At 40.7% G+C, this 16,601-nt stretch overlaps 1 protein-coding gene and 5 non-coding genes across 6 annotated transcripts; 5 read left to right on the forward strand and 1 right to left on the reverse strand.

Annotated features, from left to right (window-relative positions):
* The first annotated feature begins 576 nt into the window (after positions 1-576).
* Positions 577-658, forward strand: trnal-uag (transfer RNA leucine (anticodon UAG)). Its single transcript has one exon. It is a non-coding gene; the product is annotated as a tRNA-Leu (tRNA).
* Positions 659-1,381: 723 nt separating this feature from the next.
* trnal-aag (transfer RNA leucine (anticodon AAG)) lies at positions 1,382-1,463 on the forward strand. The gene has a single exon. It is a non-coding gene; the product is annotated as a tRNA-Leu (tRNA).
* A 732-nt stretch (positions 1,464-2,195) lies between these two features.
* On the forward strand, positions 2,196-2,277 carry trnal-aag (transfer RNA leucine (anticodon AAG)). The gene has a single exon. It is a non-coding gene; the product is annotated as a tRNA-Leu (tRNA).
* A 727-nt stretch (positions 2,278-3,004) lies between these two features.
* trnal-aag (transfer RNA leucine (anticodon AAG)) lies at positions 3,005-3,086 on the forward strand. Its single transcript has one exon. It is a non-coding gene; the product is annotated as a tRNA-Leu (tRNA).
* Positions 3,087-3,812: 726 nt separating this feature from the next.
* trnal-uag (transfer RNA leucine (anticodon UAG)) lies at positions 3,813-3,894 on the forward strand. The gene has a single exon. It is a non-coding gene; the product is annotated as a tRNA-Leu (tRNA).
* A 2,719-nt stretch (positions 3,895-6,613) lies between these two features.
* Positions 6,614-11,436, reverse strand: LOC135568485 (gastrula zinc finger protein XlCGF17.1-like). Its single transcript, XM_065015271.1, has 2 exons — positions 10,858-11,436; positions 6,614-7,745 (listed from the first exon to the last, which is right to left on the reverse strand). Exons 1-2 carry the CDS (start codon positions 11,180-11,182, stop codon positions 6,898-6,900), a joined length of 1,173 nt encoding a protein of 390 aa, XP_064871343.1. The 5' UTR covers positions 11,183-11,436; the 3' UTR covers positions 6,614-6,897.
* Between the last annotated feature and the right edge of the window lie 5,165 nt (positions 11,437-16,601).

A 16,601-nucleotide genomic window follows, 5' to 3' on the forward strand; every position in this document is an offset into this window, starting at 1 on the left:
AAACAACCAGCCACCAGGTCCTGTGCCCCCGTGTTGGCAGTTGCACCTCCTACCGGTGGTTGTTCACGTCAAATCCTTGATTGGAAAAAAGGAAAGTTGTGATGGTCTGTGCGACGACCAAGCAGTCCATTTTAACAGTGGGTACTGTGGCCGAGCTGTCCAGAGAACTGGATTTAAGGACCCAGTCTTTCGGTTCAAAGTCCACCGCTGCAACTTTTTCTCAACAGAAAACTGTCATGTAATTTCAAACAAGGCCACCAAGGACACCGGACAAATAAAGGGAATCCAGCCTTTACCCTAATTCCCACGTCTGTTATTGCAATTATGTGTTTTTCTAATTCAATCTGCTTCAGACATAAAAGCAGAAACTAATTCTAAGTTTATACGATGGAAGAAAGAGCAACATCAGATAAATTAAGATTTTAAAAAAGAGAATCAAAAAAAGATGAAGGACGCAAGAGCAACATGAGAAACATAAATATTTTAAAGAAGAAAATGAAAAAGAAGACTAAAATACAAGGAAGTGCAGACGCTCTAGGTAACTGATGAGAAAGTGTGAATAGTTTGCCACAGCTGGGTAGTGTGGCCGAGCGGTCTAAGGCGCTGGATTTAGGCTCCAGTCTCTAAGGAGGCGTGGGTTCAAATCCCACCACTGCCATCTTTATTGAGTTTGTTTGCGCAAGCTATCACATGTTCTGCTTTATTTCAGCGTTTTTACTTTCATGTAGGGCCATGCAAGGGAGAAAAGAAGCAATGTTGTGTGTCACGGATGGGGTTCCAACTCAATAGTGTAGTCCATCGCCTTAACCAACCAGCCACCAAGTCCTGTGCCCCCGTGGTGGCAGTTGCACCTCCTACCGGTGGTTGTTCACGTCAAAACCTTGATTGGAAAAAAGGAAAGTTGTGATGGTCTGTGCGATGACCAAGCAGTCCATTTTAACAGTGGGTACTGTGGCCGAGCTGTCCAGAGAACTGGATTTAAGGACCCAGTCTTTCGGTTCAAAGTCCACCGCTGCAACTTTTTCTCAACAGAAAACTGTAATGTAATTTCAAACAAGGCCACCAAGGACACCGGACAAATAAAGGGAATCCAGCCTTTACCCTAATTCCCACGTCTGTTATTGCAATTATCTGCCGTGTTTTTCTAATTCAATCTGCTTCAGACATAAAAGCAGAAACTAATTCTAAGTTTATACGATGGAAGAAAGAGCAACATCAGATAAATTACGATTTTGAAAAGAGAATCAAAAAAAGATGAAGGACGCAAGAGCAACATGAGATACATAAAGATTTTAAAGAAGAAAATGAAAAAGAAGACTAAAATACAAGGGAGTGCACTCTAGGTAACTGACGAGAAAGTGTGAATAGTTTGCCACAGCTGGGTAGTGTGGCCGAGCGGTCTAAGGCGCTGGATTAAGGCTCCAGTCTCTAAGGAGGCGTGGGTTCAAATCCCACCACTGCCATCTTTATTGAGTTTGTTTGCGCAAGCTATCACATGTTCTGCTTTATTTCAGGGTTTTTACTTTCATGTCATGTCACCCATGCAAGGGAGAAAAGAAGCAATGTTGTGTGTCACGGATGGGGTTCCAACTCAATAGTGTAGTCCATCTCCTTAACCAACCAGCCACCAAGTCCTGTGCCCCCGCGGTGGCAGTTGCACCTCCTACCGGTGGTTGTTCACGTCAAATCCTTGATTGGAAAAAAGGAAAGTTGTGATGGTCTGTGCGACGACCAAGCAGTCCATTTTAACAGTGGGTACTGTGGCCGAGCTGTCCAGAGAACTGGATTTAAGGACCCAGTCTTTCGGTTCAAAGTCCACCGCTGCAACTTTTTCTCAACAGAAAACTGTAATGTAATTTCAAACAAGGCCACCAAGGACACCGGACAAATAAAGGGAATCCAGCCTTTACCCTAATTCCCACGTCTGTTATTGCAATTATCTGCCGTGTTTTTCTAATTCAATCTGCTTCAGACATAAAAGCAGAAACTAATTCTAAGTTTATACGATGGAAGAAAGAGCAACATCAGATATATTAAGATTTTATAAAAGAGAATCAAAAAAAGATGAAGGACGCAAGAGCAACATGGGATACATAAAGATTTTAAAGAAGAAAATGAAAAAGAAGACTAAAATACAAGGGAGTGCAGACGCTCTAGGTAACTGACGAGAAAGTGTGAATAGTTTGCCACAGCTGGGTAGTGTGGCCGAGCGGTCTAAGGCGCTGGATTAAGGCTCCAGTCTCTAAGGAGGCGTGGGTTCAAATCCCACCACTGCCAACTTTATTGAGTTTGTTTGCGCAAACTATCACATGTTCTGCTTTATTTCAGGGTTTTTACTTTCATGTCACCCATGCAAGGGAGAAAAGAAGCAATGTTGTGTGTCACGGATGGGGTTCCAACTCAATAGTGTAGTCCATCTCCTTAACCAACCAGCCACCAAGTCCTGTGCCCCCGCGGTGGCAGTTGCACCTCCTACCGGTGGTTGTTCACGTCAAATCCTTGATTGGAAAAAAGGAAAGTTGTGATGGTCTGTGCGACGACCAAGCAGTCCATTTTAACAGTGGGTACTGTGGCCGAGCTGTCCAGAGAACTGGATTTAAGGACCCAGTCTTTCGGTTCAAAGTCCACCGCTGCAACTTTTTCTCAACAGAAAACTGTAATGTAATTTCAAACAAGGCCACCAAGGACACCGGACAAATAAAGGGAATCCAGCCTTTACCCTAATTTCCACGTCTGTTATTGCAATTATCTGCCGTGTTTTTCTAATTCAATCTGCTTCAGACATAAAAGCAGAAACTAATTCTAAGTTTATACGATGGAAGAAAGAGCAACATCAGATAAATTAAGATTTTTAAAAAGAGAATCAAAAAAAGATGAAGGACGCAAGAGCAACATGAGATACATAAAGATTTTAAAGAAGAAAATGAAAAAGAAGACTAAAATACAAGGGAGTGCAGACGCTCTAGGTAACTGACGAGAAAGTGTGAATAGTTTGCCACAGCTGGGTAGTGTGGCCGAGCGGTCTAAGGCGCTGGATTAAGGCTCCAGTCTCTAAGGAGGCGTGGGTTCAAATCCCACCACTGCCATCTTTATTGAGTTTGTTTGCGCAAGCTATCACATGTTCTGCTTTATTTCAGGGTTTTTACTTTCATGTCACCCATGCAAGGGAGAAAAGAAGCAATGTTGTGTGTCACGGATGGGGTTCCAACTCAATAGTGTAGTCCATCGCCTTAACCAACCAGCCACCAAGTCCTGTGCCCCGCGGTGGCAGTTGCACCTCCTACCGGTGGTTGTTCACGTCAAATCCTTGATTGGAAAAAAGGAAAGTTGTGATGGTCTGTGCGACGACCAAGCAGTCCATTTTAACAGTGGGTACTGTGGCCGAGCTGTCCAGAGAACTGGATTTAAGGACCCAGTCTTTCGGTTCAAAGTCCACCGCTGCAACTTTTTCTCAACAGAAAACTGTAATGTAATTTCAAACAAGGCCACCAAGGACACCGGACAAATAAAGGGAATCCAGCCTTTACCCTAAATCCCACGTCTGTTATTGCAATTATCTGCCGTGTTTTTCTAATTCAATCTGCTTCAGACATAAAAGCAGAAACTAATTCTAAGTTTATACGATGGAAGAAAGAGCAACATCAGATAAATTAAGATTTTTAAAAAGAGAATCAAAAAAAGATGAAGGACGCAAGAGCAACATGAGATACATAAAGATTTTAAAGAAGAAAATGAAAAAGAAGACTAAAATACAAGGAAGTGCAGACGCTCTAGGTAACTGACGAGAAAGTGTGAATTGTTTGGCAGAGCTGGGTAGTGTGGCCGAGCGGTCTAAGGCGCTGGATTTAGGCTCCAGTCTCTAAGGAGGCGTGGGTTCAAATCCCACCACTGCCATCTTTATTGAGTTTGTTTGCGCAAGCTATCACATGTTCTGCTTTATTTCAGCGTTTTTACTTTCATGTAGGGCCATGCAAGGGAGAAAAGAAGCAATGTTGTGTGTCACGGATGGGGTTCCAAATCAATACATCGCCTTAACCACTGTGGCCGAGCTGTCCAGAGAACTGGATTTAAGGACCCAGTCTTTCGGAGGTGTCGGTTCAAAGTCCACCGCAGGGAGGGGAGAAACGTCCCAGTATGTGGTACACCTGTCCATCTTGTTAGTGGTAAGGTGTTTCGCCTGAGCTGGTCCAGGTTCTATTTAAGAGTGTCTGGCCCAGTGCTCCAGTTGTCTTGATAGATGTGGAGAGTCAACACCTTTAGTTGCTCCACCTTTTTGGTTTGCTTCCTGTCTTTAAGTTTGTTGTCGGTTTTTCTTTTGTTTGCCTCTTCTTGGGCAGAATTAGTTGGTCTCATGGTGGGTGTCTTTTATGTCCCAGTTGTTGTTACTAGTCACCTTTCAGTGGACACCCCCATAGTGTCTTTCAGAGCTCCTCCTAAAACATGTTTAGTTGTGGTTGTTAGTTCAATCTTCTGTTTGAGGGACATTTTTGGTTTTCTTGCTGGAGAACGTAACATCCAACAATGACAGGATATTTTGGGTTGCATATTGCAGTGAATTGTTAATAGATGACATTTACTTGCTCATTAGTCTTCAGTTTTTTCTCTTATGTTTGTTTTAAATATTTGTGTTTTTTCCTGTGAATCCATTGTGTTGCACCCATGTCTGAAATGTGCTGTATAAATAAAGCTTGATTTAAACATTATGAACCCAATGAGAAACTATCTTGATCCATCTTAGTGTAAATTCAGTATATCTCTACTATGGTTTGTCATTTTAGTATCACTTTTCAACCAACACAGTGCATTTGTTGAACCTGAAACATGTTTAAATCAACAATACGTCAAAGGATTCAACAACTGAAAACTGAAACAGATGGAACTAAACACTGAAACAGATGGATCCTGCTGAAGGTAAAACTGAAACAGATGGATCCTGCTGAAGGTAAAACTGAAACAGAGATGGATGAAACAGATCCTGCTGAAGGTAAACACTGAAACAGATGGATAGATCCTGCTGAAGGTAAACACTGAAACAGATGGATAGATCCTGCTGAAGGTAAACACTGAAACAGATGGATCCTGCTGAAGGTAAACACTGAAACAGATGGATAGATCCTGCTGAAGGTAAACACTGAAACAGATGGATAGATCCTGCTGAAGGTAAACACTGAAACAGATGGATCCTGCTGAAGGTAAACACTGAAACAGATGGATCCTGCTGAAGGTAAACACTGAAACAGATGGATCCTGCTGAAGGTAAACACTGAAACAGATGGATAGATCCCTAAACACTGAAACAGATGGATAGATCCTGCTGAAGGTAAACACTGAAACAGATGGATAGATCCTGCTGAAGGTAAACACTGAAACAGATGGATAGATCCTGCTGAAGGTAAACACTGAAACAGATGGATCCTGCTGAAGGTAAACACTGAAACAGATGGATCCTGCTGAAGGTAAACACTGAAACAGATGGACAAGCCAGCACAGGTGTAACACATACTAACGAGGTGACACCAATCAGTGCGTCCTGTGTGTGAAAGTCCAACCTCAAATCCAAAGCCTGTAACAACTTCCCCGTTAAGACAACAAATATATCCTATATTTCCCCCCACTAGATTCTAGAACTCACGTTCCCTTGGAACAAAATCAATTGTAATTCTAATCTCCAATACGGAAAAACATGCAGTCAAAATAAATTGTAATCCATGGCCAAGCACTGGCTAAATGCAAAACTTGCTGACTGCCCACCCTTGAGACAATCAGCAACGAACTCCTGCAATATCCGTAGTAACTTTCCACCTTACTTCTCGCTCTCTTTTCAGGGTTCACTTGATGGGCATGTTGGATCGGGGCCAAGTCCCCAATGTCGTGCTCCAGTACATTTGGGTTGGAACATCTGAGAATGAATCCTGATATTCTAAAAGCAGGGCAACAACATCAATATAATTTTACCAATAAAAACCCAAAAAGGGTCAGCTGGTTGCATAAATAATTATGAAAATCAAAACCAAATGTTCACCCCTTTGTTAATATGTATTCACTTAATGGTGAGGCATGGAATAATAAAACATGTATATTTTGTCAGGCTGAATGTTTGAAATATGAGGTGATTTGAGACATGCTTCTTCAGTAGTGGAATAAAGACAATTAGCATTTGAATGTTGTCAAAAAATACTGGAGTGATGTCAGATTGTTAATAAAATTGATTATAGACCAATTTATTATACTGCTTTCATGTGTGTGTATATACACAAACATCTGCAACAATTATCATATTTTTTAAACAAGCAGCTTTTTCAACTTGTAGAAAACAGCTGGCTACATTTTGAAGTGCTGCATTTTGATTAGTGGGTCACCAACACAGTAAGTGGAACGCAGCTCTTTTTTCGTAAAATAATACTCTTTCAATTCAGAGCCTGGATTTCCCCCTGAGGTTAATATCCATATCTACAATCAATTGAACAGGACAAACAATAAGGTAGAACATCATTAAAATAATCCTACTACAATGTTAAAACATTCTACATTGTGACATCATTAAAATACTCCTACTACAATGTTAAAACATTCTACATTGTGACATCATTAAAATACTCCTACTACAATGACATCATTAAAATACTCCTACTACAATGTTAAAACATTCTACATTGTGACATCATTAAAATACTCCTACTACGTTAAAACATTCTACATTGTGACATCATTAAAATACACCTACTACAATGTTTTCAAAAAATTCTACATTCTGACATTATTTCATTGATATCTTGAAACAACTTCTTCATGTATGTATTTTCTGATGTTTGATCAGAGATCTTTTATCAGAGTATCTCTTGTCACATTGAATACAGATATAAAGTTTCTCTCCTGTGTGTGTTCTCTGGTGTGAAGTCAGCTGGCTAGATTGAACAAAACTCCTCCCACATTGATCACAGCTATAAGATTTTCTCCTGTGTGTGTTCTTTGGTGTTTAGTCAGACCGCTAGATGTAGTAAAAGTCCTCCCACATTGACCACAGCTATAAGGTTTCTCTCCTGTGTGTGTTCTCTGGTGAACTGTCAGCATTCCAGATTGACTAAAACTCCTCCCACATTGACCACAGCTATAAGGTTTCTCTCCTGTGTGTGTTCTCTGGTGTAGAGTCAGGTGGCCAGATGTAGCAAATCTCTTCCCACATTGATCACAGCTATATGGTTTCTCTCCTGTTTGTATTCTCTGGTGTTGAGTCAGAGAGCGAGATGTTGTAAAACTCTTCCCACATTGACCACAGCTGTAAGGTTTCTCTCCTGTGTGTATTCTCTGGTGTAGAGTCAGATGGCAAGATCGACCAAACCTCTTCCCACATTGATCACAGCTATAGGGTTTCTCTCCTGTGTGTATTCTCTGGTGTTGAGTCAGAGAGCGAGATGTTGTAAAACTCTTCCCACATTGACCACAGCTGTAAGGTTTCTCTCCTGTGTGTGTTCTCTGGTGCACTGTCAGCTCTCCAGATCGACAAAAACTCTTCCCACATTGACCACAGCTATAAGATTTCTCTCCTGTGTGTGTTCTCTGATCAATTTTAATGCCTGATGATGTGAATCTCTTCCCACAGTCAGACCAGCAGTGAGTTCTCTTCCCTGTGGTTCTCTGCGGGTGTTTATTGAGGTGTTCTGATCTGGAGAGACTCTTCTCTGTCTCCTCAGCATCATGAGGTTGTTGAGGCTCCCCAGAGGATCCACGATAGTCACGTCTCTCTCCTGTGTGAACAACAAAGTCAGATGATTAAAGGCCCACAACAGCGGTAATCCAGTGTAAAAGTTGATGCCAACAGCATAGCCATGATGTTGTACAACAATTGATGTCTGTAATGAATGTTACAATTATTGTCTTAAAATTAGCAAGAAGTCATATTTTGTCTTGTTTTCATATTAGTAGTAACATCTAAGATTGTAGACTAGAAATAAGTTATTCATGTTGTTGAAACTCTAAGCAGTGTGGCAGAATACTTTTGGTCTACAATACAGGCCCCTTTGTGTTTTCTAAAATTGCGGCACGAGGGCAATTTGATTGCATAAGCTCCTCCATGCTAATGAGGAAACCACTAGTTATGGATGTCGAATATCTGGTGTGACAAGAGATGAAAAGAATCTGCCCACTCCATCAAGCAATGGGGACAGCAACACAGGGCATTCACGGGACCTCATGGAACCATGGACCACACCTGCAGAAACTGGACAACAGGGGGAAGCAGAGGAGATACCTATCACAGACTTCTCCCAGCTGACGCTTGACATGCCACCTACGCCGCCTCAAGTGGTAGAAACAACAAGCTGGTATCATTAAGTAGAATCAGCCAACAGTAACACGGAAGCAGCAGAATGGGAGTTAGTAGTGCATGACCTAGATTTAGAATAAGAAGCTTCCATTTAGACACAGGTCTAAGATGACATAATAAGCAATCTACCGTCCCCGAGTAAGCACTCAGTGTAAGCAATCTACAGTCCCCGAGTAAGCACTCAGTGTAAGCAATCTACAGTCCCCGAGTAAGCGGCCGGTGCAAGCAGCAGGGCAGTGTCAGTGTGAAAGTGTGGTTTAGCCACAGCTCCAGAAACTTGCGAACTTCCCCTGTAAAAATGTATATAAAGAGAACAGAGATCATAAGAGAGGCATGATCCTCACTGACATATGAGACAGACTTCATATGGAGAATCATCATAGGTAAATTTACTATTGCACTATAAGCTTTTTGTTAGACTAGAACAATATTTGAAACACAGGGGTCTCGACACCTCTTGATCACAGACAAAGCGGCAGTCAAACAGTGAGACATCAAGTACAGATGTGATTAGCAATACAAGGAAACAGCCAAGTACCAGTTACAATATATTGAGTCTATGCATAGAGTTGGAAGTGAATAGTATTAGGATATATGCTTTTTGTTAGACTAGAACAATATTTGAAACACAGGGGTCTTGACACCTCTTGATCACAGACAAAGCGGCAGTCAAACAGTGAGACATCAAGTACAGATGTGATTAGCAATACAAGGAAACAGCCAAGTACCAGTTACATATATTGAGTCTAATGTAATAGAGTTGAATGAATAGTATTAGGATATAATTTTTGAAACTTTAGACTATGCATAGAGTTGGAAGTGAGTACAATATTTGAAACACAGGGGTCTTGACACCTCTTGATCACAGACAAAGCGGCAGTCACACAGTGAGACATCAGGTACAGATGTGATTAGCAATACAAGGACACAGCCAAGTTTTGCAATATTATCTGGCATAGCTTAAAGCATTAAGGATTGATTGATCATTATTGATGTATTAGGAAACTGTAGAACCATTTAATTGTAATAATGTGTATAAGACAGAAAACAGAGTTACTTAACAAAAGCTTTGAAACTTTGACAACTTGGCCAGATCTGGAGAGCAAACGCCTTTAACACTCTCACTGAACAGTTTGTTCTTAACTGACTTGCCTAGTAAAATAAAGGTAAAATTAAAACATTTAATTGTGTGTCAAAATATATACCAATACTAGTTTCCAAGTGACTACTAGCTGACGCGCATTATAACCCATACAAGAAGTTATTAGGTATTGATATATACAGAGGTAAAAGAAACTCGAAGGTAAGGAAATATAGGAGGAATCCATAACACTCAGAATATTTAAATAGGAGTATATCTATCCAAGACCTCATACCGGAAAATAAGGGAGTGACAACATGAACGAAGAAACAAACCCAACTCACGCGAAGGGCCATTACGAAGAAATAGAAGGGTTGGTAGGGCCGCACGGCTAGGCCCTTGTTACACCGCAGGAACTAAAATCCTAAAGTACTCTGCCCAGCCAGAAGACGGGGTAGAGGCATTTGCAAAAGTCAGCGACTATCATTATGACATCATAGATTAATTCTAGAATATACTATATAGCCCAGAAAACTGGTTAAATTATTATTATGACATCATGGATGAATTCTAGAATATACTATATAGCCCAGAAAACTGGTTAAATTATTATTATGACATCATGGATGAATTCTAGAATATACTATATAGCCCAGAAAACTGGTTAAATTATCATTATGACATCATGGATGGCCAGTCCTTGTATTCATAGTGTAGTGAATTCAGGGGGAGGCCCTGAGCTGAACTCAAACCTGGGTCCAGCGACTGTCAAGTCAACACCTTATAACTGTTACGCCAAGATGTCTGAACTTCTTGACGAGGTCGCTAGGTGTTGGGTTAAGGTTTCTACAATATCGTTCTCTATGAATTTGAGAGTGGTTACACTTCTCCTTCCCCCATCCCTCAGCTGTTAACCAAGTCTCTGGGCAGCCATTTTGTTGCTGTTTAAAAAACCCACACTACCCAGCAATCTGCAGTTCAAACAATAACAAATCTCTCATTCCACCACTATTTTGGTAATAAAATTATGGGTTTGGATAAATGTAACTAGACAGACCTATGGATGCAAGGACTGACCATCCATGATATCAACATTATAGTTTTAACCATGTTGAGGCAGAAGGGAAGCCTAGTGGTTAGAGCGTTGGAATAGTAACCGGTTGCAAGTTCACATCCCCGAGCTGACATGGTACAAATCTGTCTTAACTGCTATACAGTGTTGATTTACATTGTTTATAAACATTATAGTAAAACAAGCTTATTTGGGGTTCTGATGGGGTACAACAGTTGAACTCAGCTCATGAGGCATGTGTTATATTCTTCAAGAATCAATGGCTGTAAATAAATAATTTAAAAGTCACAATATGGATGTAGCGATTGCAGATTTCCACCTTAACACCAAACATCAGTTCAATTGCAGAGTTTGTGCCTCTGTTGTTAAGACAGTACTTACTAGTGTTAATCAGGGAACGGTTTCTAAAAACCATCTTATGGTTAAATTCTTCGTTTGAACCATTGGATGCCTTAAGATGCGTTTGGGAAACCGGAACCAGATATCCAGGTTCCTCCTCTTCCTCCTTTTTCGATGTAACAGTCATCTCCTCCTTCTCCTCTTTCAAGCCATAAACTACATGCTCTCCTTTCACTGTAACACCATCCTCCTCTTTCACTCTGAACGCGTCCTCCTCTTCTTTCACAGTAACGGCCCCACTCCCTACTTCTTGATTTACTGTGATATCCTTCTCTTCATGAGAAGGAGAGTAGCTTAGTGAACTCATGGTTGGAGATGTTAGCTAGCTAGGCTAATGCTAACTTAACCAGCCCGCTAGCTGACTAATAACAACACTCTAAATATGAAATTAAACCGGATAACTAACTATGCCACAGAAGTAGGTTTTAAAACACAGTGGCTAATATACACTAAAGCGTCTAAAGAGCTTTATTGGTTCGTCTATTTTGTCTAGCAAGCTACCGAGGTGGCTGACGAACTGTTGCTGCTGTTGAAAGAAGCGTTCCGTCCACTAGATTATACGTCACACCAACAGCATCGCTTTAAATTCTCAGACCGCCATCTGCTGACTGGAGTGGGTAACGCAGTTGAGTAAAATGTTTATTTTATCTTCAGATAACAAGTTAAAGTGTACGAAGCATGAGTTTTAACTCACCAGTGTAACAATACAGTGTGGTTAAAGACATAGTAAGCTAATTGTAATCACGATATGGTTACCTATAAGTACAAACAATGTTTTTGCGTTATTACATATTTATTAACTTATTTTGTGACTCTTCCAAACTACACACAATGCAGTATTTCTCAACGTCATATGGATGATCTTCTCTGTGCTACTGAGTTTGTTTGCCAGTGTAACGGTGTAACGAAGTTACATGTTTAAAATATTTGTATCGTCTATTTAACGAGGCAATTCATTTAAGAACAGTGCCTTAGACCGCTGCCCCGCTCGTGTGATAAAGGTATAGGATTCTGGGTAATCCACAGCAGATTTATGGAGAATTTGAAAATTGAGTGGTCCTGGGATAGAAATGTATAAAATTGACCTTACATCATTAAATCCACGTTTTAAATCATACATTAGCGATTTGTGTATTAGTAACTACTGTTGTTGGTTTGGTGTCAAGTCAGCCTCTCTTTATATGTGTGGTTGGGACCGAGAGACTGAAAAACAGCTTCTATCTCAAGGCCATCAGACTGTTAAACAGCAATCACTAACATTGAGTGGCTGCTGCCAACACACTGTCATTGACACTGACCCAACTCCAGCCACTTTAATAATGGGAATTGATGGGAAATGATGTAAATATATCACTAGCCACTTTAAACAATGCTACCTTATATAATGTTACTTACCCTACATTATTCATCTCATATGCATATGTATATACTGTACTCTAGATCATCGACTGCATTCTTATGTCACTAGCCACTTTAACTATGCCACTTTGTTTACTTTGTCTACATACTCATCTCATATGTATATACTGTACTCGATACCATCTACTGTATGCTGCTCTGTACCATCACTCATTCATATATCCTTATGTACATATTCCTTATCCCCTTACACTGTGTATAAGACAGTAGTTTTGGAACTGTTAGTTAGATTACTTGTTGGTTATCACTGCATTGTCGGAACTAGAAGCACAAGCATTTCGCTACACTCGCATTAACATCTGCTAACCATGTGTATGTGACAAATAAAATTTGATTTGATTTGATTTGATTTATGTTATTTGCCAAATCTGTTTTCCATGTGGGTTTTATGCTATCTTTCAAGATGGTATCTAACTGGAAAATGCATCTTCTTTTAGGAGTGCTATTTTTACCCTGTCGACTACTGATCATTCATCCACACTGTGTGTCTCATCAATGCAGGTCATTTATAACAAATGTATAAAGTACATTGTTTTATAAACTCATGAACACCAGCGTGTTTATCAGCCCGGTTTTGTTAGTTTAGGTGTATTATACTTCTTTGCCACCAGATGGGGACTTTGAGTAATATTTCAGGTTTAATTTGAATTTTTTTTAATACTAAAATGGATGACAGTTTATTCTGATGTAGTGAATATGAGACACATGGAAATAATGTATTTATATTTATTATAGTAAATTAGGAATTAGTAGGAATTGTTAAATCCACTATACGATCACAATAACTTTGATAGACATTTAAACTGTTTTTTTTGTTAGTATATTATAGGGCAAATTAATGTAGAATTGCTGTGGGAGTGCTATTTATATCCCGTCACTACTGATCATTCATCCATACTGTGTATGTCCCATCATTGCAGCTTTGGAAATAAATTAACTATCCATCCATTGCACCTTCCTGTGTTGACTCACTGACTTGAGAGACCAGGAAGGTCACACTAGCTCGATAGGTTGATATCGAGCTCAAGCTTCATCTCATATGAACTGTGTGGAACGCGTTAGCATGGTAGGCTCTGGTGCTTTCTTGCCGTGGGATCAAAACGACAGAGGAAATCAACCTGCTTGCTCCGTTTTGTTTTGTCAACTTTTCAATGGGGATGTTATGTTTGATACCGGAGGTACGAGGCCATGCGTCCAAATCGCTCAGCAGTAAACTTCAAAGCAGTGTGCTGATGCCTGTATCACTTTATCAGCAGCACGTGATCAATGACGTCTGAGGCTTCGTTTCATCGAACAACCACCTGATTGGTTTGTGCTTGTTTGACACTGCAGGCGACTGCCAACTGACGGATCTTCAAATCACCTTACATCATAAATAACGACTCATTATTATTTAAGCAGTGTGTCCCTTTATCAGCATTGATCAATGACGTCTGAATATTAATTTTCTCCCATCATTCTCTATGTCTCTGATCTTTTGATCTGCAAACACGTTTCAGTTTTGTTAGTTTGGTTGTAAAATGGTCTCCGTGCTGGTTGGCTACACTTGTTAGGCTAATTGCTATTTGGCTAAATAGCTAACGTTAGCTGGCTGGTTAAGATAACTGCATACTGTATAGCTTTGATTATTTGGTTAGATGGCGTTATGTATTTCCAAAACATTGGTTTACTTTAATCACTCAAGTCATGATTGCAAACGATTGGTTAAATTTGAAGTAAAACATTTGAAGTTATTTCTGTTGTAGTTTACATCATAGGTAATAGGCTGGTCCTCCATATTACATCACACCATCATAGGTAATAGGCTGGTCCTCCATATTACTTCACACCATCATAGGTAATAGGCTGGTCCTCCATATTACATCACACCATCATAGGTAATAGGCTGGTCCTCCATATTACTTCACACCATCATAGGTAATAGGCTGGTCCTCCATATTACATCACACCATCATAGGAAATAGGCTGGTCCTCCATATGACATCACTCCTGACTTTATCATTCTAATGAATTCTGATGAGTTTTATGTAACAACTCTAAAAATAGAACAGTGAGGTGTAACTTTGAATTGGGACTTTAAAAAGAAATGTTGATCTTTTATAAACAATACAAAACATACAAACGACGACATCACACCTGTCCAGACCCACTAGAACACACCTCCATCCCCATTAACTACATCACACCTGCCCAGACCCACTAGAACACACCTCCATCTCCATTAACTACATCACACCTGCCCAGACCCACTAGAACACACCTCCATCTCCATTAACTACATCACACCTGCCCAGACCCACTAGAACACACCTCCATCTCCATGAACTACATCACACCTGCCCAGACCCCCTAGAACACACCTCCATCTCCATTAACTACATCACACCTGCCCAGACCCACTAGAACACACCTCCATCTCCATTAACTACACCACACCTGCCCAGACCCACTAGAACAACTCCATCTCCATTAACTACATCACACCTGCCCAGATCTAGAACACACCTCCATCTCCATTAACTACATCACACCTGCCCAGACCCACTAGAACACAGCCCCATCTCCATTAACCTCCAGTCGACCCTCTACTTTTTTGAACATTCTGTTAAAAATCGCGCAACATTTCAGCGCCCTGCTACTCATGCCAGGAATATAGTATATGCATTTGCTTAGTCTGTGTGGATAGAAAACACTCAGACGTTTATAAAACTGGTTAAATCACTGCTGTGGCTTTACCAGAACGGCATTTACATCGAAAAGCACAGGAAAAACTGATCACTGAAAATGGGAAAATATATCCATGCGCTACTTGAACCCATTGATAAAGGTGAACCACAATTAATTGACTGAGGTTGCAGTACCTACAGCTTCCCACGGTGTCTAGAGTCTTGTCATTTCCCTTTGAGTTTTTTCTTGGTCAAACACATGCAGGGCACCGTATCTCCTATGGTCTAGGACCGGATATTTTCGTTGAGTTTCTAGCCGGACATTTTTCCAGACGGACAGCTAATGATCTTTACATCGCCTCCTGATGAATTTTATCGCTTATTAACGTTTACTAATACCTAAAGTTGCATTACAAACGTATTTCGAAGTGTTTTGTGAAAGTTTATCGTCGACTTTTTGAATTTTAAAAAATGACGTTACGTTTTGAAACAATGTTTTTTTCGTTTATCACACAGTCTACATATAACGATATCTTGGCTTTATATGGCCCGATTTAATCGAAATAAAGACCCAATAGTGTTTATGGGACATCTAGGAGTGCCAACAAAGAAGATGGTGAAAGGTAATGACTGTTTTCTATTTTATTGTGCGGTTTGTGTAACGCCGAAATGCTAATTATTTTGTTTACGTCCCCTGCTGTGCTTTTCTGTTGTAGTGTATTGGTGCATGCTATCAGATAATAGCTTCTCATGCTGTCGCCGAAAAGCATTTTAAAAATCGGACTTGTTGCCTGGATTCACAACGAGTGTAGCTTTAATTTGATACCCTGCATGTGTATTTTAATGAACTTTTGAGTTTTAACTAATACTATTAGCATTTAGCGTAGCGCATTTGCATTTCCAGAGCTCTAGTTGGGACGCAAGCGTCCCAAGTAGAGGCAACCGGTTAACTACATCACACCTGCCCAGACCCACTAGAACACACCTCCTTCCCCATTAACTACATCACACTTGCCCAGACCCACTAGAACACACCTCCATATCCATTAACTACATCACACCTGCCCAGACCCACTAGAACACACCTCCATCTCCATTAACTACATCACACCTGCCCAGACCCACTAGAACACACCTCCTTCCCCATTAACTACATCACACCTGCCCAGACCCACTAGAACACACCTCCATCTCCATTAACTACATCACACCTGCCCAGACTAGAACACACCTCCATCTCCATTAACACATCACACCTGCCCAGACCCACTAGAACACACCTCCATCTCCATTAACTACATCACACCTGCCCAGACCCACTAGAACACACCTCCATCTCCATTAACTACATCACACCTGCCCAGACCCACACACCTCCATCTCCATTAACTACATCACACCTGCCCAGACCCCCAGACCCATCTCCTAACTACATCACACCACTAGAACACACCTCCATCTCCATTAACTACATCACACCTGCCCAGACCCACTAGAACACACCTCCATCTCCATTAACTACATCACACCTGCCCCCTAGAACACACCTCCATCTCCATTAACTACATCACACCTGCCCAGACCCACTAGAACACACCTCCATCTCCATCATCACACCTGCCCAGACCCACTAGAACACAT

Source organism: Oncorhynchus nerka, unplaced genomic scaffold (assembly GCF_034236695.1).
Source record: "Oncorhynchus nerka isolate Pitt River unplaced genomic scaffold, Oner_Uvic_2.0 unplaced_scaffold_1557, whole genome shotgun sequence".
Classification (NCBI taxonomy): Eukaryota; Metazoa; Chordata; class Actinopteri; order Salmoniformes; family Salmonidae; genus Oncorhynchus; species Oncorhynchus nerka.